The sequence below is a fragment of the Mobula hypostoma genome, chromosome 11 (genome assembly GCF_963921235.1).
Source record: "Mobula hypostoma chromosome 11, sMobHyp1.1, whole genome shotgun sequence".
In the NCBI taxonomy this organism is placed as follows: domain Eukaryota; kingdom Metazoa; phylum Chordata; class Chondrichthyes; order Myliobatiformes; family Myliobatidae; genus Mobula; species Mobula hypostoma.
In genome coordinates, this window is record NC_086107.1 from 75,750,645 (window position 1) to 75,773,181 (window position 22,537).

Genomic DNA, 22,537 nt, shown 5'->3' on the forward strand with positions numbered 1-22,537 from the left:
CCCCTGGGGAAAGTAATAAATAAATATACTGAATTTATTTTGAATCCCATGGAGCATGTGGAAACTCTGCAATATCCAGGCAGTTCTTCTTTCTTTCTTTTTCTTATTTTTTTCAGATAGGGGTATATGTCGGGGGGAAGGGTTAAGGGGAGGGGGGGACGGTAGATATTATCTTTCTATGTAATCTTTTCGAAAACTCAATAAAAATTTTATTTTAAAAAAAACAGTTCCCAAAATGTGAGGAGGGCTTGATTTGGTATGGCTTATGATCACATAAAAGTGATGGTCATTGTTGGGTGTTATCCTAATCATTGGAGAATTGTGCTGAACAAGGGTAAGCTTTGGATGATGTAAATTCCCTGGTAACAGAAAGTGTTCTGTTCTCTTATTGCTACAGTTAATGTGGAGATGGGTGACTGGCAAGAGGTGTGGGATGAGAACACAGGCTGTTACTACTACTGGAACATTCAAACCAATGAAGTGACATGGGAATTACCCCAGTACCTGGCCACTCAGCTTCAAGGACTCCATTACCAGGCCAGGTGGGTACTTTGCCACAACATATACTTTCTCACAGTAGACTTCCAATGCACAGTCCACTGAAAAAAATGATATGCTATAAATTGCCCTAAACTCACACATCCTGATCCATCAAGGGAGACTGAGCCATATTGCAGACCAGAATTTAAATCATTTGAATCATCTCTGGTTCTGGCTTGCCCCCAGTGGGCAAGGCAGATTAGAAAAATTGAGTGCAAGTTCTGAAATTCTGTTTTCTGCTCAGTTCTCTTCCCCAGACCTTGTAATCCTAAAATTGAGCCTACCCAATAATTGAATGCTTGCCTTGATTTTAACATGTGTGCCCTCTGTCAAACTATGGAGTGTTTTGGCTTTGTGGAATACTTGGAAATGCACACTTGACGGTTGTTCACATTCGTTTCTATCTTCCATGAGAGAAAGTTAAACAGTGTTAATGAAGAAGGCGCAGCAGTGGCAAACCCCGAGTCTCATTTTGAGGGCGTTGAAACTAATGGACGGAGAGACCTGAAGTGTGCAAGAGGATCGAGGGATCGGGGCCAGACAGGGCCCACATCTCCTTGGGTCAGCAATTGATGCCAGCAATCAGTGGAAAAAATGTTAATTTTACAGTGTTTCTAACCAAAGAATGGTCTGCAATTCTCCACTCCTAGCATAGTGTGAAAAGTGAAGGGCTGTCTCGCCAGGGGGTCCGACACCTCGATATACACGAGCAGGGGTGATACGACCAGTGGCTCGACGCTGGCTAGTGCAAGTGGTGATCTTAGACCTACCTGTGTCTGTTCCTGTATTCGTTTACTGTTGAGGGCGTGCAAAAGGTAATGGATTGGCATTCTGATATGCCACACAAAGGTTTTAGGCTAAGTATGATGGCACAATGTAATTTTGGGTCAGCTTGTAATATTGCAACAACACAATTGCCAAGGCGGAGTTGGATTAATTCTCTTCAGCTCATAAGTGGGACATCTAAAAAATAGTTGCAAGGATGTCTGCCTGTAATTTAACAGGGCAGAGGTGAGACCGCACCTGGAGTACTGTATACAGCTTTGAAATCGGCCAAGGATATCATCTTTGGGAGGTATTTGAGTAGGATGGGGCCTAAATTTTCAGTGTCTTGGGCAAAGTAAATTGCCATGAAACACAAATCTCCCCTGGTTGCAGAATGTAGAAATTGTCTTCAGGTATAAGGGGGTCATCATTTAGGCATGCTGAATGTTCTTCACGAGGGAGGCGGGGGCGGGGTATGAACATGTTTGAGTATATTCAAGCCTGGGTGCTGAGGGTTACTGGTATATGGTGGGTATATATCATGGAACTGTAGGTATCAGCAAGACAAGTTAAGCTGAGCTGTAAATTCTCCTCAGCACATGATGATTCATTTTATTGTCTTGTGGCTCTCACTTATACCTTATTATTCATTAATGACTCTTTAATGAAAGTGTCCCTCAGTTTTAATTCAAAGTGTCAGCCTCAGTAACCCCTGGTTAGAGTACTTGCAGGAACAGAGCTGCGGTTTGAGCTAGCTTTATGTGAGTGATTTCTTCGTCACCTTGATGGATGTTTTGGAGCTCCTCAGTGGTCTATCTGCCCTAAGGAAAGTTTTGCCCCATTTGTTTGCAGCTTAGTGTAAGTCATGCTCTGGTATCATTCTTCTCAATCTGTGCTGTCTCCGGTTACTACTTTCGTGAAGTATGGCACTCCAGTTGCGGTCTAAGGAGGGCTTTATGTAACTTCTAGGATAAAGCTCTGAGCCCTGTCTGATGTTTTGAAATCAGTGTTGCCATTCAAAATGTCGCTTAGCAATCCATGGGGTGGGAAGGGGGATGGTGGTTGCAGGATTGGATATAATTGCCTATAACAATTGATGGAAAATCCATTGATTTGTTTTAAGTGCATGTTTCCAAGGAAGCATTAAGCAGCACAGGGAGAGACGCATGTTTTTGTGTATTGTCTTTCAGCTCCGTGGTTCTGTCTGCTGGTGAAGTGGAGAGCAGTTACCAACATGTGGGTGTCTATCACCATGACCAAACTCTGGCAAAGCCTGATGGCAGAAACCTTAAGAAGAAGGTAGGGGTGAATTAAGGTGATATCTTTTGCTTTCCCACAGGGCACAGGGGCAAGAGAAATAAAATTCTTGTGTGGAAGCCTACATTTGTTTCAGTGGGGCCATTGATGTGCAGGTAACTTTTGATTTATGCCCATGCTGGCGCCCTTAGGTGTTATGTTTCTCAAATGTGTTTTTTCCTGCTTCCAAAGGAAGTTAACGAAAGTGTGTTTGCACTGACTGGTGAGAAAGAGGAACAGTTGGGCGTTGCTGCATCTTTGCTGGCTCCACTTATCCCAGAGGAGGTGAAAAAATCCGAGGAAAAGTGGCGGAAGAAATTGATTTGCCAGGAAGAACCTCAGGAAGAGGAGGAAGAGGAGAGTGCGAGTGGGGACACTGGACACATGGAAGAAGCCCCTCAGGAGGAGCGGCAGAGCTTGAATCAGGAGAGTGTGGAGGATGAAGAGGAGGGGGTGGAGAAAGAGGAAGAGGAGTATACACGGCAGTTGGAGCTGGTGCTGGAGAGGAAAAAGGTAAGATTACAGCACAAGAGGATTGTCCCTTTAAAGGCCTGACTCCATAATGAATGCAAAGCTCTCTGGTGTGTTTGAATTTCTAAACTGTATTTTTTTATTGAACAATTGTATTCTGTAGAGATAAAGCTAAATTAATACGGAGCTTTTTGAGGATGTTACCAGGATAGTTGATGAAGGAAAGACAGGTGTATTCTCCGTGGGCTTTAGCAAGTCCTTTGACAAGGTCCCACATCTGCCAGTGGAAGTGGTGGATGTGGTCTTTATTTCACCATTTAAGACAAGTTTGGGTAAGTACATGGATAGGAGGGGTATGGAGGGCTATGATCCATTTGCAGATTGTTGAGACTGGGGGAGTGATAGTTTGGCATGGACTAGATGGGCCAAAGGACCTGTTCCTGGGTTGTGCTTTAGCTCTATTTTATGACAATAAGTTACTTTGTGTAATTCTATAAAACAATGCTAATGTTGACAATAACTTTAAAAGTTTCAGAAAAATGTGTGGTTTGAATAAAGCCGCAAATGCAGTAAGCTGTTTATATTCAACTACGTTAGTTTTTGTCATGTGCACGAGGATGCAATGAAATCTGTGCATAAGCTCGCAAAGTAAACAGTATACCGTCCTGTGCAAATGTCTCGGGCACGTGAAACAAGATCTGTAAAGTGAAGATGCTGTCAAAAATGAAATGTAAAACTAAATATCAAAATTACTATAAAGAGCAGTAAACACTTTTTTTATAAAAAGCTAAATCAAATCAATATTTGGTGTGACTTTGCTTTTAAACTGCATCAATTCTCTTACATACTGTTATGCAGCTTCATAAGAAAATCGGCTTGTAGGTTGTTCCAGGCATCTTGAAGAACTTGCCACAGGTCTTCTGCAGATTTTGCCTGTCTCACTTCTGTTTCTCTAGGGAATCACAGGCAGCCCCGGTGTTAAGATTGGGGCTCTATGGAGGCCATGTTGAACTCTTGTTCTTTTCACTGAAGATAGTTCTTTATGACCGTGGCCGTGTGTTTGGGGTCAGTGTCCTGCTGTAGAATGAAGTTGGGACCGATGAGACGCCTCCCTGATGGTATTGCGTGATGGATGGGAATCTGCTTGGACTTCTCAGCATTGAGGATTCCATTAATTCTGACCAGAACACAAACTCAATTCGCAGGGAACCACTGGCATGCTTCACTGTTGGCTGCACACTGCCTCTGTTAAGCCAACAATTTCAAATTTTAACTCTTCAGTACAGAGCACTTGCTGCCATGGTTCAGCACCCCCATCCTTGTGTTTTTGGGCATAGATGAGTCTCTTGGCTTTGTTTTCACTTTGGAGGAATGGCTTTTTGGCAGTAACTCTTTCATGAAGACCACTTCTAACAAGACTTCGCCGGACTGTAGAGGGGTGTACTTGGATTCCAGTGGTGTCTGTGAGTTCAGAGCTGATAGCCATGCTGAACTTCTGATTTAGTAGGAATGTCAGTTTGATGCATCTCATGTCTGCTGCAGTCAGTTTGGTTGTCCTTCACCCAGTTTGATTCGTTCTACACCTGTTTCTGTTTCAGTTAATCAGCTTAGTTCATTTAACTCAGTGTCATTGATCATTAGCACCGTTAGTTATCTTTGTTTAATCATGCACTGGTCTATATACTTTACCTACAAAGTAATCAAAGTTTTATTTGAAAAGTGGTCTATTACTGAATGTTATTTTCTACAACAAAGCAAAAGAATTTCTGTAACTTAAGTTTTTGGAAATGAATACTTGGAAATCTAAAATTTTCTCTTTTCAACTGGACAGAAATGCAGAAAACAAAAATAAACATCTAAAGCAAAATTTATATAAAGAATCTAGAGTGCCTAAGATGTTTGCACAATAGTGTATAATTGTAATAAATTCAGTGGTGCAAAGATTGCACAATCTGAAGTAGTGTGAAAATAAATGCTAAAGTGACAATTATGGAACAACCAAGAGAGAGATTGTCGAGAATATGAGATCACGCTAGGGAGCAGTTACTGAGATAAGTGTAACAAACATCTGATTAAGCCTGTTGGAAGTAGTGTTGCTTTGGTTATTGAGCACATTGATAAGCCACCTACTGGGAAATTCACATCTTCCATGCTGAAGAGCTACACAGACCTTGTGCTCCCTCTGAAATGATCACCTTCCCCCAGTGTGTCTAGAGTGGAAAATAACGAAAAAGATCCATGAATACGATATCAATACCCTCAAAGAGCAGAAAAGTAGCTGTGTAGCACTTCTTAATATGCCGTTTATATCAGTATTACTGTGCTAGTGCTAACTCTGCCATGTCTTCACAGGCAGAGCTGCGTGCACTAGAGGAGGGTGACGCCTGTGGGTCGAGTCCACGATCTGATTGCAGCCAGGTTATGCAACAGGATGTTCAGGTGTCTGAGAGCAGTAAACATATCCACAGGAAAGGGAAGTGGCAGGCACTTGCTCGCACATTCAGTCCTGACTCTGCTGGCCGTGCTTTAAATAACCAAGAACAGGACACTGCCCCAGAAGGAGTGCAGCCTACAGAACCTGGTGAGTTATAGAAACATAGAAAACCTACTTCACAATACAGGCCCTTCAGCGCACAATGCTGTGCCGAACATGTACTTAACGTTAGAAATTACCTAGGCTTTACCCATAGCCCTCTATTTTTCTAAGCTCCATGTAGCCACCCAGGAGTCTCTTAAAAGACCCTATCATTTCCGCCTCCTCCAACGCAGCCGGCAGCCCATTCCACGCACTCACCACTCTCTACATTTAAAAAAAAACTTGTCCCTGACATCTCCTCTGTGCCTTCTTAACCACACAGTCTTTCTACACAGCAGGTTTGAGTGTCAGATGGACTCGGACCCCAAGATCCCTCTGATTTTCCATACTGCCAAGAGTCTTACCATTAATGCTATATTCTGCCATCATATTTGACCTACCAGAATGAACCACCTCACACTTATCTGGGTTGAACTCCATCTGCCACTTCTCAGCCCAGTCTTGCATCATATCAATGTCCCGTTGTAACCTCTAACAGCCCTCCATACTATCTACAACACCCCCAACCTTTGTGTCATCAGCAAATTTACTAACCTATCCCTTCTCTTCCACACCAAGGTCATTTATAAAAATCACGAAGAGAAGGAGTCCCAGAACAGATCCCTGAGGCACACCACTAGTCACTGACCTCCATGCAGAATGTGACCCATCTACAACCACTCTTTACCTTCTATGAGCAAGCCAATTCTGGATCCACAAAGCAAGGTCCCCTTGGATCCCATGCCTCCTTACTTTCTCAATAAGCCGTGCAAGGGGTACCTTATCAAATGCCTTGCTGAAATCCATATACATTACACCTACTGCTCTACTTCCATCAATGCGTTTAGTCACATCCTCAAAAAATTCAATCAGGCTGGTAAGACACGACGTGCCTTTGACTAAGCCATGCTGACTATTCCTAATCATATTGTTACTCTCCAAGTGTTCATAAATCCTGCCTCTCAGGATCTTTTCCATCAACTTACCAACCACTGAAGGAAGTCTCACAGGTCTATAATTTCTTGGGCTAACTCTACTCCCTTTCTTAAATAAGGGAACAACATCTGAAACCCTCCAATCTTCCAGAACCTCTCCCCTCCCCACTGAACCATTGATGATGCAAAGATCATTGCCAGAGGCTCAGCAATCTCCTCCCTCGCCTCACAGTAGCCGGAGGTATATCTCGTCCAGTCCCGGTGATTTAACCAACTTGATGCTTTCCAAAAGTTCTAGCACATTCATTTAATATTTATATGCTCAAGCTTTTCAGTCTGCTGTAAATCATCCCTACAATTGCCAAGGTCCTTTTCTGCAGTGAATACTGAAGCAAAGTATTCATTAAGTACCTCCGCTGTCTCCTCCAGTTCCATACACACTTTTCCACTGTCACACTTGATTAGTCCCATTCTCTCACGTCTTACCCTCTTGCTTTTCACATACTTGTAGAATGCCTTGGGGTTTTCCTTAATCCTGCTCGCCAAGGCCTTCTCACGGCCCCTTCTGGCTCTCATAATTTCATTCTTAAGCTCCTTCCTGCTAGCCTTATAATTTCCTAGATCTCTTATCATTACCTAGTTTTTTTGAAACTTTCGTAAGCTTTTCTTCTTGACTAGATTTCCAACAGCCTTTGTACACCGTGGTTCCTGTACCCTACCATCCTTTCCCTTGTCTCATTGTAACGTACCTATGCAGAACATCATGCAAATATCACCTGAACATTTGCCATATTTCTGCCATACATTTCCCTGAGAACATCTGTTCCCAATTTATACTTCCAAGTGCCTGCCTAATTGCTTCATATTTCTCCTTATTCCAATTAAATGCTTTCCTAACTTGTCTGTTCCTATCCCTCTCCAATGCTTTGGTAAAGGAGATAGAATTGTGATCACTATCTCCAAAATGCTCTCCCACTGAGAGACCTGACACCTGACCAGGTTTATTCCCAATACCAGCTCAAGTACAGCCTCTCCTCTTGTAGGCTTATCTACATATTGTGTCAAGAAACCTTACTGAACACACCTAACAAACTCCACCCCATCTAAACCTCTCGCTCTAGGAGATGCCAATCAATATTTGGGAAATTAAAATTTCCCACCACAACAACCCTGTTGTTATTACACCTTTCCAGAATCTGACTCCATATCTGCTCCTTGATGTCCCTGTACCATTAGATGCTCTTAAAAAAAAAACACCCAATAGAATTATTGACCCCTTCCTGTTCCTAACTTCCACCCACAGAGACTCAATGGACAATCCCTCCATGACTTCCTTCTTTTCTGCAGCTGTGACACTATCTCTGATCAGCAGTGCCACGCTCCCACTTTTTTTGCCTCCTTCCCTGTCCTTTCTGAAACATCTAAAGTCTGGCACTCTAAGTAACCATTCCTGCCCCTGAACCATGCAAGTCTCTGTAATGGCCATAATATCATAGCTTCAAGTACTGATCTACGCTTTAAGCTTATCCGCTTTGTTCATGATGCTGCATGCATTAAAATAGGCACATTTCAAACCATCAGTTTGAGAGCGCATCCCTTCTCTATCACCTGCCTATTCTCCCTCTCACGCTGCCTACAAGCTTTCTCTGTTTCTGAGCCAACCTCCCCTTCCACCGTCTCTTCAGTTCGGTTCCCACCCCAGCAATTCTAGTTTAAACTCTCCCCAGTAGCCTTAGCAAACCTCTCTGCCGGGATACTGGTCCCCCTGGGATTCAAGTGCAACCCATCCTTTTTGTACAGGTCACACCTGCCCTAAAAGAGGTCCCAATGATCCAGAAATCTGAATCCCTGCCCCCTGCTCCAATCTGTCAGCCACACATTTAACCAGAACCTCACCCTATTCCTGTACTCACTGTCATGTGGCACAGGCAGTAATCCCAAGATTACTACCTTTGAGGTCCTGCTTCTCAGCTTCTTTCCTAACTCCCTGTAGTCTATTCAGGAACTACTACTCTCTTTTCCCATCTACGTCGTTGGTACCAGTATGTACCACGACCTCTGGCTGTTCAACTTCCCCATTTGAGGATATCGTGGACACAATAAGGAACATCCCAGACCGTGGCACCTGGGAGGCAAACAACCATCCATGTTTCCTTCCTGCAGCCACAGAATCACCTGTCTGACCCACTAATTATAGAGTCACCTGTCACTGCTGCTATCCTCTTCCTTTCCCTACCCTTCTGAGCCACAGGGCCAGACTCTGCCAGAGGCTCTGCCACTTCCTTCCCCAAAGTAGGTCGAGCTCCCCAACCGTACTCAAACAGGAGTACTTACTGTTAAGGGGGACAGCCACAGGGGTACTCTCTAATATCTGCCTCTTGCCCTTCCCTCTCCTGCCTGTTACCCACTTATCTGTCTCCCGAGGCCCCAGTGTGACTACTTGCCTATAGCTTCCCTCTATCACCTCCTCACTTTCCCTGACCTAGCAAAGGTCATTGAGCTGTATCTCCAGGTCCTTAAGGAGCTGCAGCTTGACACACCTGGTACAAATGTGGCTGTCCGGGAGGTTGGGAGGCTCCCAGACTTCCCACATCTGACACACAGTACAGAACACCAGCCTCACAGACATACTTCCTATTCCGCACAAGTAGCTTACCTTGCCTTGACCCGTTATCGCCGAAGCCCTGTTGAGCCAAAGCCCTCCTACTCTGTCTCCCTCTGCTCTATAAACCTGTCTTCTTTTAAATCCTTCCCACCGGTCTAACTCGCTGATGTCCACACGCTTGTGCAGTCGTGCCTCGTAGAAATCCTATCTCTAGCCTCTGACCCTGACCTTTGACGATGCCGAGCCTTTATTCACCAAAGTGTCAGCTCTCTGAAGAATGAAAACTACACTATCCAACTGTAGCCACTATGGTCAGCCTTTAAGGTTAATTTCCAATCTAGCCCTGGTACTAGAGAGCACCCTAAAATGCATCAGAATCAATGCTTGGTTGTCTGTATCGGTGTGGTATAGAAACTGCACTGGGGTGGGCAGGAAGGCTCTACAATGAGAAGCTCCCAACGTCTCACTGGCACCAGCCTACTCACCATCAAGGACATATATACAGAAAGGTGCTGTAAAAGGGCCAGTAACATGAAGGACCTTACCCACCCTACTCATGGACCATTTGTCCTGCTCCCATCAGGGGGAGGCTATGTAACATACACGCCAGGACAAGACACTCAAACAGATATTTTCCCCAAGCAATATGGCTAATCACATCCACCCATTATGCCACCACTACTTTATCATTTCCTGTCAGCCACCTAGTATACTGACACTCCTATGCCTAACATCACTTTATGGACATACAATCATTCTATTTATATAAGCTATTTAACCTATTTATATTTATTGTGTTTCTTTTAATTGTGTTCTTTATCTTACTGTTTTTCTGTTGTGCTGCGTCAGATCCAGAGTAACAATTATTTCATTCTTCCTCACACTTTTGTACTGGAAATGACATTAAGAAATCTTGAATCTTGAATTCCAGTGTCTCTTCATAATAACCAAACCTAATTCTATTATGTCTTCAATGGTTGTGAAACAGATTTCATTTGTAACATCGCAAACACGAAGAATTTGGCAGATGCTGGAAATTCAAGCAACACACATCAAAGTTGCTGGTGAACACAGCAGGCCAGGCAGCATCTCTAGGAAGAGGTACAGTCGACGTTTCAGGCTGAGACCCTTCGTCAGTTAGTCCTGACGAAGGATCTCAGCCCGAAACGTCGGTTGTACCTCTTCCTAGAGATGCTGCCTGGCCTGCTGCGTTCACCAGCAACTTTGATGTGTGTTGCTTCATTTGTAACATGTAGAGTTGACTTTGAACACTGATGGGCAGGATCAATATGAGCACATCTCCCAATCCATTGTTTTGTTTTGCACCAGTTTTAATATTTACTGAGTGAGGCCACTGTAATAAGTAAATATAATTTCCACTCTCCCACTTTCCCAGTGGAATCCGTGTTTCATGTTGTCCTGTGAATTACATAGAATCTGCAAATGTGGTAAATTCACTCATAGCTTGCAGCAATCCCATCTGTATTGGTTGGACATTTCAGGGTTATAATTTATTTTCTCCACAATTATTTTCTCTTTAGCTCCTGAAAAACCAAGCATTGATCCTGAAGGTGGTGATGTGGACCTTGAAGAGCCTACAGAAAAGGCAGTGGCAGCACCAAAACCACCACTTGAAGAAAAAGATGATGAATTTGAACTCAAGGTGGGGAGGAGGATGGGCTACTGTGCAGACTATGCTGACATTGCCCTAATTTTCCAATGTTTAAGGTGGTGCAGCAATATTCCTATATGATGATATTTTTGTGGAAAATTGAGGTGTAAATTAGTATCTGGGGCAAGACCAGTCATGGATTATGATGGGGTTTGGGAAGAGGACTGGTGTGGTTGGGGTGGGAGTTGTGCTGGAAGCAATGTTGCATATGTGAAACCGCTTTTTACCGGGCGTCTCTAGCCCCTCGTTAGCCTCTTTTCTCTGTTCGTCTAGAGTCAGATCCCACCAAAACCAGGAATTTGGGATGTCTCGCCCACTTGAACCCTGAATTGTGTAAATACTGCCCCCACGCAATTAGCCGTTGGCAAGAAATAACAGATCATACACTGCACACATTTATAAAGAAAGTATATTTACAAATGTCAGCTTTATCGAACAGTTAGTTCGGAAAAGAGAAAGAAAAACATTTAAAGGGGCCAGTTATAGTTAACGGAGTCTAAATGTGCACGCAAGTTGAAGCTCATCTTGAAGTTGTCTTTAACTCGTACACTGGAGCCATGGCCTGTGTGAAAGTGCACACCACCGTCCGAATATCACTTGAAATCCAGCTCAAATAGATGGGGCTTGCCCACTGGAGTATTGGTCCTTTTTCCTTGAAGCCATTCATCTGCACAAAGCACCTTGTGCCTCAGCCATCTTGCCTCCTGTCTTCTCCCAGCTCCCACCAAAAAAGACCTCAACCCGCACCAGTGTCCGTCACAAAAACATCTCCGCCCAGTTCCCTCCAGAATCTTCTCCCAATTCTACCATCCTGATTAGCTGACACAACATCCCTAAGTTGAACAACAGAACCCTATACCTCAGTTCAAACCCAGACATGCTAAAAGCAGGACAGACTGCTCTTACAGAACTGCTAAAATGAAATACCTACAGCATAGCAGTAAAAATCTGAACCAGGGCGTTACAGATGTCTTAAGTGGTATTCTCTGGAGGAAATGGTGGGGGCTTTGGCAGTGGCATAGTTGGTAGCTTATGGGCAATTATTCCTGAAGCTGGTGGTCTGATTAGGTTGGGCAAATTATTTCAAGATGTCAAAACATCCTGAGGTGTGGTTGTGGTCACGTGGATGTTAACTGCAGATTTTTTTATATCAGTTTCAGATTGCTGAACTGGCAAACACACTCTCCAGTAAACTGGAATTCCTGGGAATTAGCAGACAGTCTATCTCCAACTTCCATTTCCTGCTGCTCCAGATTGAGGTTTGTGACTGGCTCCTATATTCCATCAGCACACATCAAAGTTGCTGGTGAACGCAGCAGGCCAGGCAGCATCTCTATGAAGAGGTACAGTCGACATTTCAGGCTGAGACCCTTCGTCAGTCCTGACGAAGGGTCTCGGCCTGAAATGTCAACTGTACCTCTTCCTAGAGATGCTGCTTGGCCTGCTGCGTTCACCAGCAACTTTGATGTGTGTTGCTTGAATTTCCAGCATCTGCAGAATTCCTGTTGTTTGCGTCCTATATTCCATGTAGTGTTCCTTGTGCTTGAGGATTAGTTGCTTTCAAAGAGGGGTTTAATTTTGAAAATGCTGTTTATAATTCAGTTTTCAGATAGCTTCCACTTCGCCCCACAGTAGCACCCCAACCACTGTCACACTGCACAGCTCTAACAGCCTGGTTTTATTCCTGGCTCTGGGTGCTTCTATCTGTGCAATTTGCCTATGGACCATATGAACTTCGCTAGATGCTCCAGTTTCCTCCCACACATCAACAACACGTGGGGTTGGTACGTTTATTGGCCACTGTAAATTGTCCCCAGCATGTAAGTGAGGGAGAAATTGTTGATGGATAAGTGAGGGAATACTTTGTGGGGGATGAGTCTGATGGAAATGCTCTGAGAGACAGCACTGACTCTGGGCGGAATGGCAGGAAGTAAAAATGTGCAAGAACAAAAGTGAAACAGTATACCCGCAGCCTCTGCACTCGGTGGCCACTTTATTAGGTACACCTGTACGCTCGCTCATTAATGGAAATAACTAATCAGCCAATCATGTGGCAGCAACTCAATGCATAAAAACATGCAGAAATAGTCCAGAGGTTCAGTTGTTCAGATCAAACCAAACATCAGAATGAGGAAGAAATATGATCTAATTGACTTTGACCGTGGAATGATTGTTGGGGCCAAGCGAGATGGTGTGAGTATCTCAGAAACTGCTAATCTGTGATTTTCACACCCAACAGTCTGCACTTGATAGAGAATGATGCAAGAAAACAAAAAAAAACATGCAGTGAGCAGCAGTTCTGTGGGGAAATAAAATACTTTGTTAACAAGAGAGGCCAGTGAAGAATGGCAAAACTGATTCAAGCTGACAGTAAAGTAATAGTAACTCAAATAACCATGCGTTACAATAGTGTGCAGAAGAGTATCTCTGAATCCTCAATACCTAGAACCTTCAAGTGGATAGGCTACAGCAGCAGAAGTCCACGAACATACACTCAGTGACCATTAAGTGTACATCCTTGTGTCTGCCAGCTCCCATTTTGTCCTCCATCTGTGACAGTTGACATCTTGTCCTTGTCTCAACATTACCACGCAAAATAATGGGCCTGTCTGCCCTGTAATGTGGGTCCATGTCCCCGCTGCAGGTTAAAGAATGGAGCTCCTTGCCTCATCACTGCTTGTGGACAGGATAGATGGTGAATCCAGTGTGTGCTGGGGGATCTAACGGACTGTTCCCCAGTAGCTACCGCTGATTGCTGATAGAGCACCTGTCCTGGGCTGTACTGAAACGCGGGAGATCTTTCTTCCATGCTTAAGCCTCTACCTTAATGGCTCAGTGTTCTTTTCTAATTACCCTTCATTATCCTGTGTTTCAGACTCGTATATCAGACTGGCGAGAAGGAGCACTGAATGGCCAATATCTCAAACGTAAACTGCAGGAAGCTGATTTACAGATTAAACACTATGAATCAAATGCATCCCCAAAAGGCTGGTCCTGCCATTGGGACAGGTACGCACTCTTCTACTTTTTCACCTTTCACCTTTGACACGTGACAACTGAACTGTGACCCCACCCTCCCCATCTCCACTTGACGACGTGACAACAATAGTTGCAGACTGCCAGCTTTTCTAAACTACTAATTTGGCAGCACTCCCGCATGCGTGCAAAAAAAAATCCCAAAAGCAAAACAATCATTGGACCAGCCTAAAATGTAACCCACAAATTTTGGCAATATCTCTTGCTGAGGGTTGAGTATTGGAGTTGAACAGATAGACTGCTCGTATAATTTTGAGGAAGGGATAAAGGGGAAAGGGGCGGGAGAGAGTGCGCATGCAAGGAATGTCTGCGCTTTGCTGGAAATTTCTGGGATGGAATTCCTGAGCCGACCACGCGACAGAAAGAGGGAAGGTGCCTCCTGCAGCAGCTGCAAGAGAAGACCAAGATTATTGCCGGAACACAGGTCAGAATTATTTTCTTTTATCTTTTTTACTGTTTACTGCATCTGTAAAACATGTAAATGTGTTTTTATAAATACACATAAAAATTGCTGTTTCATTTTTCAGCTTGAAGAATATTTTTGCACTAATTCCTTCCTTATTTGCTTCCAGAGCAAAAGGGTTGTCTAAGTTACCTAGACACCCTCAATGCCGTCATTATCAGGCAGCCATTTTCTCTCTTCAAAAGATAAAATAATTGGACTGAATTAGTAACTTTCTTTTTAAATGGCTGATATTTATTTATTTATTTTTTAATAAATCAAATCCAAAACACAATTGAATCATGAGGTTTCCCCTCTGATCTCTGCCATCCTAGGTCTCTAGGAACAGGAGGTGCCAAACTTCCTGTTGGCAAAACAAAACTCATAATTTTCTTTTTCGCCTTTGGCAGGGACTTCCTGCTGCTACCCCTGTACTAAGTGTGCCCTTTCTGTCACGCCGTAGGGAGCACCGGCGCTATTTCTATCTCAATGAACAGACGGGCCAATCTCAGTGGGAGTTTCCAGATGTGGACGAGGAGGAGGAGACAGCCGAGAGCACTTCAAGGCTAACTGCTGGTAAAAGCATGCTCAGCGCTCCAGTGAGAGAAGCTGCAGGTGTGACAGGTGACCCTGCAGGTGAGGAGCTTAGCATCTCCGTGGGTTCCAGTCTTTGACACATGTCCCCAGTCACATCTTGGAGTAGTATAAGCACGGAAAGAGTCCCTTTAGTGCAACCAAAATGCCTGTATTTGGCCAATTATCTTTCTAAACCTTTCTATCCATGTTTCTGTCCAAATGTTTCTTAAATGTTGTTTCACCTGCCTAAACTGCCTCCTTTAGTAGCTCGTTCCCTGCACTCACCACTTTCTGTGTGAAGAAGTTGCCATTTGAGTCCTTTTTAAATCAAATCCCCCCCCCCCCCCCATATTCAAGTTATGCCACCCTTAGTTTTTCATTATATTTTCCTGTGGGAAGGACTGTATGTGTTCACTCTAACTATGCCTCATGGTTTTATACACCTCTTTCAGGTCACCCGTAAGTCCCCTACACGCTAAGGAATAAAGTCCTAGCCTGTCCAACTCTTCCTATAACTCAGATCCTCGAATCCTGGCAGCATTCTCAGAAACCTCTGCATTTTTTTTTAACCAGCTTACTGGCATCTTTCCAATAAGTGTGACCAAAACTACACACTATTCTAGCTTACCAACATCTAATACAACGGCAACATACTGCCCCAACTCTTGTACTCAGTGCCCTGAGTGATGAAGGCCACCTTGCCAAAAGCTGCCTTCGGCACCCTGTCTACCTGCAGCTTGGCTGAGTTGCTGAAGGTTTCCTCCTTCTGGGTCAGGGATGCTGGAGCAAAGACTGTGGTTGTTATTTTTGTGCGTTAGCCAGAGCAAATCACTTGAAAGAGCAACACCCACAAAATGCTGGAAGGAACTCTGCAAGTCAGGCAGCATCTATGGATATGAATAGGTGCTACATTTTGGTAGGACTAATCAAAATAGGACATACATGGTAAATGGTAGGGCATTGAAGAATGCTGTAGAACAGAGGGATCTAGGAATAATGGTGCATAGTTCCCTGAAGGTGGAATCTCATGTGGATAGGGTGGTGAAGAAAGCTTTTGGTATGTTGGCCTTTATTAATCAGAGCATTGACTATAAGAGTTGGAATGTAATGTTGAAATTGTATAAGGCATTGGTAAGGCCAAATTTGGAGTATTGTGTACAGTTCTGGTCACCGAATTATAGGAAAGATGTCAATAAAATTGAGAGAGTACAGAGAAGGTTTACTAAAATGTTGCCTGGGTTTTGTCTCCTAAGTTACAGAGAAAGGTTGAACAAGTTGGGTCTTTATTCTTTGGAGCGTAGAATGTTGATAGAGGTGTTTAAAATTATGAGGAGGATTGATAGAGTTGACGTGGATAGGTTTTTTCCATTGAGAATGGGGGAGATTCAAACAAGAGGACGTGAGTTGAGAGTTAAAGGGCAAAAGTTTAGGGGTAACATGAGGGGGAACTTCTTTACTCAGAGAGTGGTAGCTGTGTGGAATGAGCTTCCAGCAGAAGTGGTTGAGGCGGGTTCGATGTTGTCGTTTAAAGTTAAATTGGATAGATATATGGACAGGAAAGGAATGGAGGGTTATGGGCTGAGTGCAGGTCAGTGGGACTAGGTGAGAGTGGGAGTTCGGCATGGACTAGAAGGGCCGAGATGGCCTGTTTCCATGCTGTAATTGTTATATGGTTATTGTTGTTCGTCTATCGTTGACGTCGATGAGGACCTCGACACCATTATGATGGTGTCGAGACTAGCACGTGATTTGGATTTAAGTGAGGGAGAGTTGCGCAGCGTCAGCCTCACTCTCTTCCCAATTCCCATCTGGGTCCAGTGGCAAGGCGGAGTCTAGAGGGCTGGAGATGGGACTAGGCGCAGTGGATGACCAGGATGTCTTCTGTGTCTTGTCCTGCTCTACACGTTCCACGACACTTGCAGAGACCGCCTTCTTGACCGTTGGACCTTCCATTGGTTTCATCCGCTCAATCCGCCGGAGTCTGTCTTCACATGTTGGGATAGACAACTCCCTATCTCACCGAGGGTTTGAGACCCGTCGGCTACCCTCACCTGGTTTAGCCGGCTTGTTGAAGCCGTTGCCCAGGGTGTGGCCGCTGTCGCATACGGGGAGCCACAGGTGAGAGCTGAGTGCCAGGTGGGGACCAAAGGTGGACTAACTGCCCTGAAAAGGACGCGACATGTTCCCCCACCAGAGGTGCTACCCCTCCCTGACACCCCATATACCCCATATGGTTATATGGAATAATTAGTTGACGCTTCAGTCCAAGGCTTTTCTTCAGGATTGAGAGGGGTGAGGGAGATGCAGAATAAAAAGGTGGGGGGAGGAGAAGGAGGCTAGTTGAAAAGTGATAGGCGAAGTCAGGTGGGTGGGAAAGGTAGAGTTGGAGAAGAAGGAATCTGACAGAGGAGAGTTGATTATTGGAAGGGAAGGAGGAGGGGACCTCTGGGGAAGTAATAGGCAGGTGAGAAGAGATAAAAGGTTAGAGTGGGGAATAGAGGAAGGTGGAGGAAGAAATTTACCAGAAGGAGAAATTGATATTCATGCCATCAGGTTGGAGGCTACCCAGATGGAGCATAAGGTGTTGCTACTTCACCCTGAAGGGGACCTCATCTTGGCCTCGTGCCATGGACCAACCCATTGGAATTAAATTGAATGAAAAGATGTGGTGTTATCTGCAAGACTGCTGTGGTTTCCTGGGTGACTGCTGCGCAGAAGCAGTGCTTTAGTAGAGGAATTCCTCTAGGAGGAAAACAGAGTTCTGAATGCAACACAGTGGGTGTTGAAAGAATGAAAATCACTGGAATAAAAAGTTGTCTTAAATGACTTGGACAGAGTGGCCTTTTCTGTTGCTTAGTAGGGGTTTCTCCAAATGCTTAAGCGGAAGAGACTGCTGAAAAAACTTGCTGTCAGCACCATCATCCTTTTAAACTACTTGTGCAGTAGATTGGATCCCATCTGATGATGTCATTTTCCCTGTTCTGTTTAAAAGCCCTCAACACGGGAGCCCCTCAGGGCTGCGTCCTAAGCCCCCTCCTTGACTCTCTGTATGCCCATGACTCTGTCACCACTCACAGCTCCAATCTGCTAATTAAATTTGTTGACGTTACTGTATTGATTGGCTTAATCTCAAATAATAACAAAACAGCCTACAGGGAAGAAATCATCACTCTGACACAGTGGTTTCAAGAAAACAACCTCGCCCTCAATGTCGCAAAAACAAAGGAGCTGGTTGTGGACTATAGGAGGAATGGAGACAGACTCATCCCTATTGACATCAATGGATCTGGGGTTGAGAGGGTGAACAGCCTTAAGTTCCTTGGCATTCACATCACCGAGGATCTCATGTGGTCTGTACATACTGGCTGTGTGGTGAAAAAAGCACAACAGCACTTCTTTCACCTCAGACAGTTGAAGAAGGTTGACCTGAGTCCCCAAATTCTAAGAACTTTCTACAGGGGCACAATTAAGAGCATCCTGACTGGCTGCATCACTGCCTGGTATGGGAATTGTATATCCCTCAATCGCAGGACTCTGCAGATAGTGGTGTGGACAGCCCAGCGCATCTGTAGATGTGAACTTCCCACTATTCAGGACATTTACAGCGCCAGGTATGTAAAAAGGACCCGAAAGATCATTGAGGAGGGGACCCGAGTCATCCCCAACCACAAACTGTTCCAGCTGCTACCATCTAGGAAACGGTACCGCAGCATAAAAGCCAGGACCAACCGGTTCCAGGACAGCTTCTTCCACCAGGCTATCATACTGATTAATTCACAGTGATACAATTGTATTTCTGTGCTACACTGACTGTCCTGTTGTACATACTATTTGTTGCAAATTACTATATATTGCACATTCAGACGGAGACATAATGTAAAGATACTTATTCACGTATGTGAAGGATGTGAGGAAAAAGTCAATTCAATTTAATTTAAATTTTAGATTTGGTGCAAGTGGAGCTGTCTGCTGGCCAAGCTTCTGCAGAAGTCACCCCCCAGCCTCCTCCCCCACCTCTTCCCCCTCAACCCCCCCTCCCCTTGGATCTCCCTCCCTTGCCCCCACCCCCTCCCTCCTCCCCTCCACCCCCACCCCCTCCTCCACCCCCTCCGAGTGACGATGGTGGCGACATACAAGAAGTGGAGATGGAAGTGGACAGCAAGGAACCACCAGCGCCGGGAACAGAAGAAGATTGTTTGGAAAGGTCCCTTCTCCCCATCGTTCCAGTTACAACAGTCCAGCTTCCAATAGTAAAAGTGGTGAGAATGTTTTCATGGTTTTAAGCCACTCTCCACCCCATCTCACCCAAGCTCAGCAGGTTGTTTGTGTCAAGAGTTTCCTGTTTTCTGGTCCCTCTGGGATAAGAACATAAGAAATAGGAGCAGGAATAGGCCATCTGACCCGTCGAGCCTGCTCCGCCATTCAATAAGATCATGGCTGATCTGGCCATGGTCTCACCTCCTTTTCCCCGTAACCCTTAATTCACATACTATGCAAAAATCTATCCAACCTTGTCTTCGGTATATTTAGTGAAGTAGCCTCCACTGCTTCATTGCAGAGAATTCCACAGATTCATCACCCCTTGGAAAAAGCAGTTCTTCCTCATCTCCATCCTAAATTTACTCCCCTGAATCTTAAGTGCAAACCTACCAGTGCAAACAACTTTTCTGCCCCTATCTTATCTATCCCTTTCCTACTTTTGTATGTTTCTAAGATCTTCGCTTATCCTTATGTATTCCAGCGATTACAGTCCCAGGTGACTCAATCTCTCTTCATAGTCTAACCCCCTCATTTCTGGAATCAACCTGGTGAACCTCCTCTGCACCTGCTCCAAAGCCAGTTTATCCTTCAAGTAAGGAGACCAGAACTGCACGCAGCACTCCAGGTGTGGCCTCACTAGCACCCTGTACAGTTGCAGTATAACCTCCCTGCTCTTAAATTCAATCCCTCTAGCAATGAAGGCCAACATTCCATTTGCCACCTTCTCAGCCTGCTGCATCTGCAAACCAACCTTTTGTGATTCATGCACAAGCACTCCCAAGTCCCTCTGCACAGCAGCATGCTGTAATTTTTTTTTTAAACATTTAAGTAATGATGTGATCTTTCATTTTTCCTTCCAAAGTGGATGACCTTCCATTTACCAACATCGTACTCCAACTGCCAGACTTAACCCACTCACTTAACCTATCTATATCTCTCTGCTTTTCCACTCAGTTTAGTAACATCAGCAAACTTGGATACACTCGGTCCCCTCTCCAGATTGTTAATGTATGTCGTTAACAGTTGTGGGCCCAGCACCGACCCCTGCAGTACACCACTCACCAGTGATTGCCAGCTAGAGAAATACCCATGTATCACAACTCTCCACTTTCTATTGGTTAACCAATTCTCTATTCATGCTAATACATCACCCCTTATGATAAGTCTTTTATGTGGCACCATATCAAACGCCTTCTGGAAATGCAAGTAAGTATCAGCTATCTGTTCCCCTCTATCCCTTCACTTGTTATACCCTCAAAGAACTCCAGTAAGTTTGTCAAGCAGGGCCTGCCTTTGCTGAATCCATGCTTCGCCTGTCTGATGGATCCATTTCTTTCCAGATGCCTCGCTACTACTTTAATGATAGCTTCAAGCATTTTCTCCACGACAGATGTTAAACTAACAGACCTATAGTTACCTGCCTTTTGCCTGCATAATTTTTTTGAACAGTGGTGTAATATTTGCCATCTTCCAATCTGCTGGGACCTGCGCTGAGTCCAGAGAATTTTGGTAAATTTTCAGCAAGGCTTCAACTATAACCCCTGCCATTTCTCTCAGTACCCTGGAATGCATTCTATCAGGAGTAGGGGCTTGTCTATCTTCAGGTCCACAAATTTGCTCAGCAACCTCTTCGGTGATAGTTATTGTATCAAGGTCTTCACTTCCCATTGCATTTATATTTTGTGCTAGCTAATTTTCATAATCTATTTAGTGGTTTTTTGTTGCTTTTTAAAGTTTTCCCAATCTTCCAGTTTCCCACTACTCTCAGCGACTTTGTTTGTATGAGCTTTTAGTTTGATGCCTTCCTTTATTTCCTTGGTTATCCATGACTGGATCTCCCCACCCTTGCTTTTAACTGGAATATACTTTTATTGAGCACTGTGGAAAAAACTCTTTGAAAGTCTGTTCCTCAACTGTCCCACCGTATATCCAGTGCTCCCAGACTACTGTAGCCAACTCCTTCCTCATCCCACTGTAGTCTCCCTTGTTTAAGCTTAATGCACTGGTTTCAGATCAAACTATTACACCCTCCATTTGCACCCTCAATCTGCTGTAACCACTCTTTCCAAGAGGATCCCTAACTACAAGATTGCTAATTTTACCTGTCTCATTGTACAGGACCAGATCCAAGATAGCATGTTCCCTTGTAGGTTCAGTAACATGTTGTTCAAGAAAGCTATGACATATACGTTCAATGAAGTCCCCAAGCCTGCCTCGACCAACTGGATTCACCCAATCTATGTACAAGTTAGTCCCCCACGATAACTACTGTTCCATTCTTACATGCTTCAGATATTTCTTTTTTTTTTAACCCCATTTACTATTCCTGATCTCTACCAGATGGATTCAGCATTCTGCTCCTTAGATCTTACATTGTCTCTCACTACTGCCCTGATCCCATCCTTAATTACGAGCACTACCACACTTCCCTTACCTTCCTATCCTTCCATATTACGTGATATTGTTGGATATTTAATTCCCAGTCCTCTCCACCCTGCAACCATGTTTCTGTAATGGCCACTAAATAACAACCCTGATTTATAACAATACTGATTTATGCCACAAGTTCCCTGACCTTGTTACGAATACTACAGGCATTCAGATAAAGTGCCCTTACACTCATTGTGCCTTTAAAATCTAGTCATCTTTGTCTCTTATACACTTTGGTCTTTTCTGCACTCCACCCTTTTATCTTTTTTAACTTTTGTTTTTACTTTTTCTTTATCCACGCTTTTCTCTTTTACTTTATCCATACTGCTCCAATCGATATACTTTAAAGCCCTATCCACAACCCGAGTTATACAATTTGCTAAGCTCCAGGTCCTATCACAGTTCAGGTGGAACCCGTCCTGATGGAACAGCTTCCTCCTTCCCCAATGCTGGTGCCAGTTTCCTATGAATTCAAACTCATTTCTCCCACAGCAGTCCTTGAGCCATTCTCTAATCTTCTTAACTCTGTGCCAATTTGCATATGGCTCAGATAGTAATCCAGAGATTACCACCTTTTTCATTCTGCTTTTTAATTTAGTCCCTAGCTGCTCAAATTCCTTCAACAGAACCTCTTTCCCCATTCTACCTATGTTGTTGATACCCACATGGACCACAACAATTGGATCTTTTCCCTCCCACTGTAAATTCCTCTGCAGGTCAGATGAGATGCCCCGAACCTGGGCACCTGGCAGGCACCAGGGAGATAAATTGGCTAAATTTGGAAATATGGTGAGCTGGGTTATGTTGTATGGACACCACTGACTCTATGCTATTCTTCTGCTAGCGGTACCTTCTGCAAAATTGAGCAAAGCCAACACTGCTTATCCTTCATGTAGGCTGCAAGAGAGAATGAGTGTACGTGCTGTTTTGTATG

General features: G+C 44.2%; 1 protein-coding gene across 1 annotated transcript in view; it reads left to right on the top strand.

Moving 5' to 3' along the window:
- The window catches only part of fnbp4 (formin binding protein 4), a 60,751-nt gene that overhangs the window by 29,589 nt on the left and 8,625 nt on the right, over positions 1-22,537 (top strand). The window contains exons 5-13 of the mRNA XM_063062300.1: positions 398-542; positions 2,496-2,604; positions 2,794-3,114; positions 5,425-5,653; positions 10,729-10,850; positions 12,014-12,118; positions 13,735-13,868; positions 14,801-14,973; positions 18,859-19,172. Coding sequence (XP_062918370.1) covers positions 398-542; positions 2,496-2,604; positions 2,794-3,114; positions 5,425-5,653; positions 10,729-10,850; positions 12,014-12,118; positions 13,735-13,868; positions 14,801-14,973; positions 18,859-19,172 — 1,652 coding nt within the window. The remainder of the gene's footprint in view (positions 1-397; positions 543-2,495; positions 2,605-2,793; positions 3,115-5,424; positions 5,654-10,728; positions 10,851-12,013; positions 12,119-13,734; positions 13,869-14,800; positions 14,974-18,858; positions 19,173-22,537) is intronic.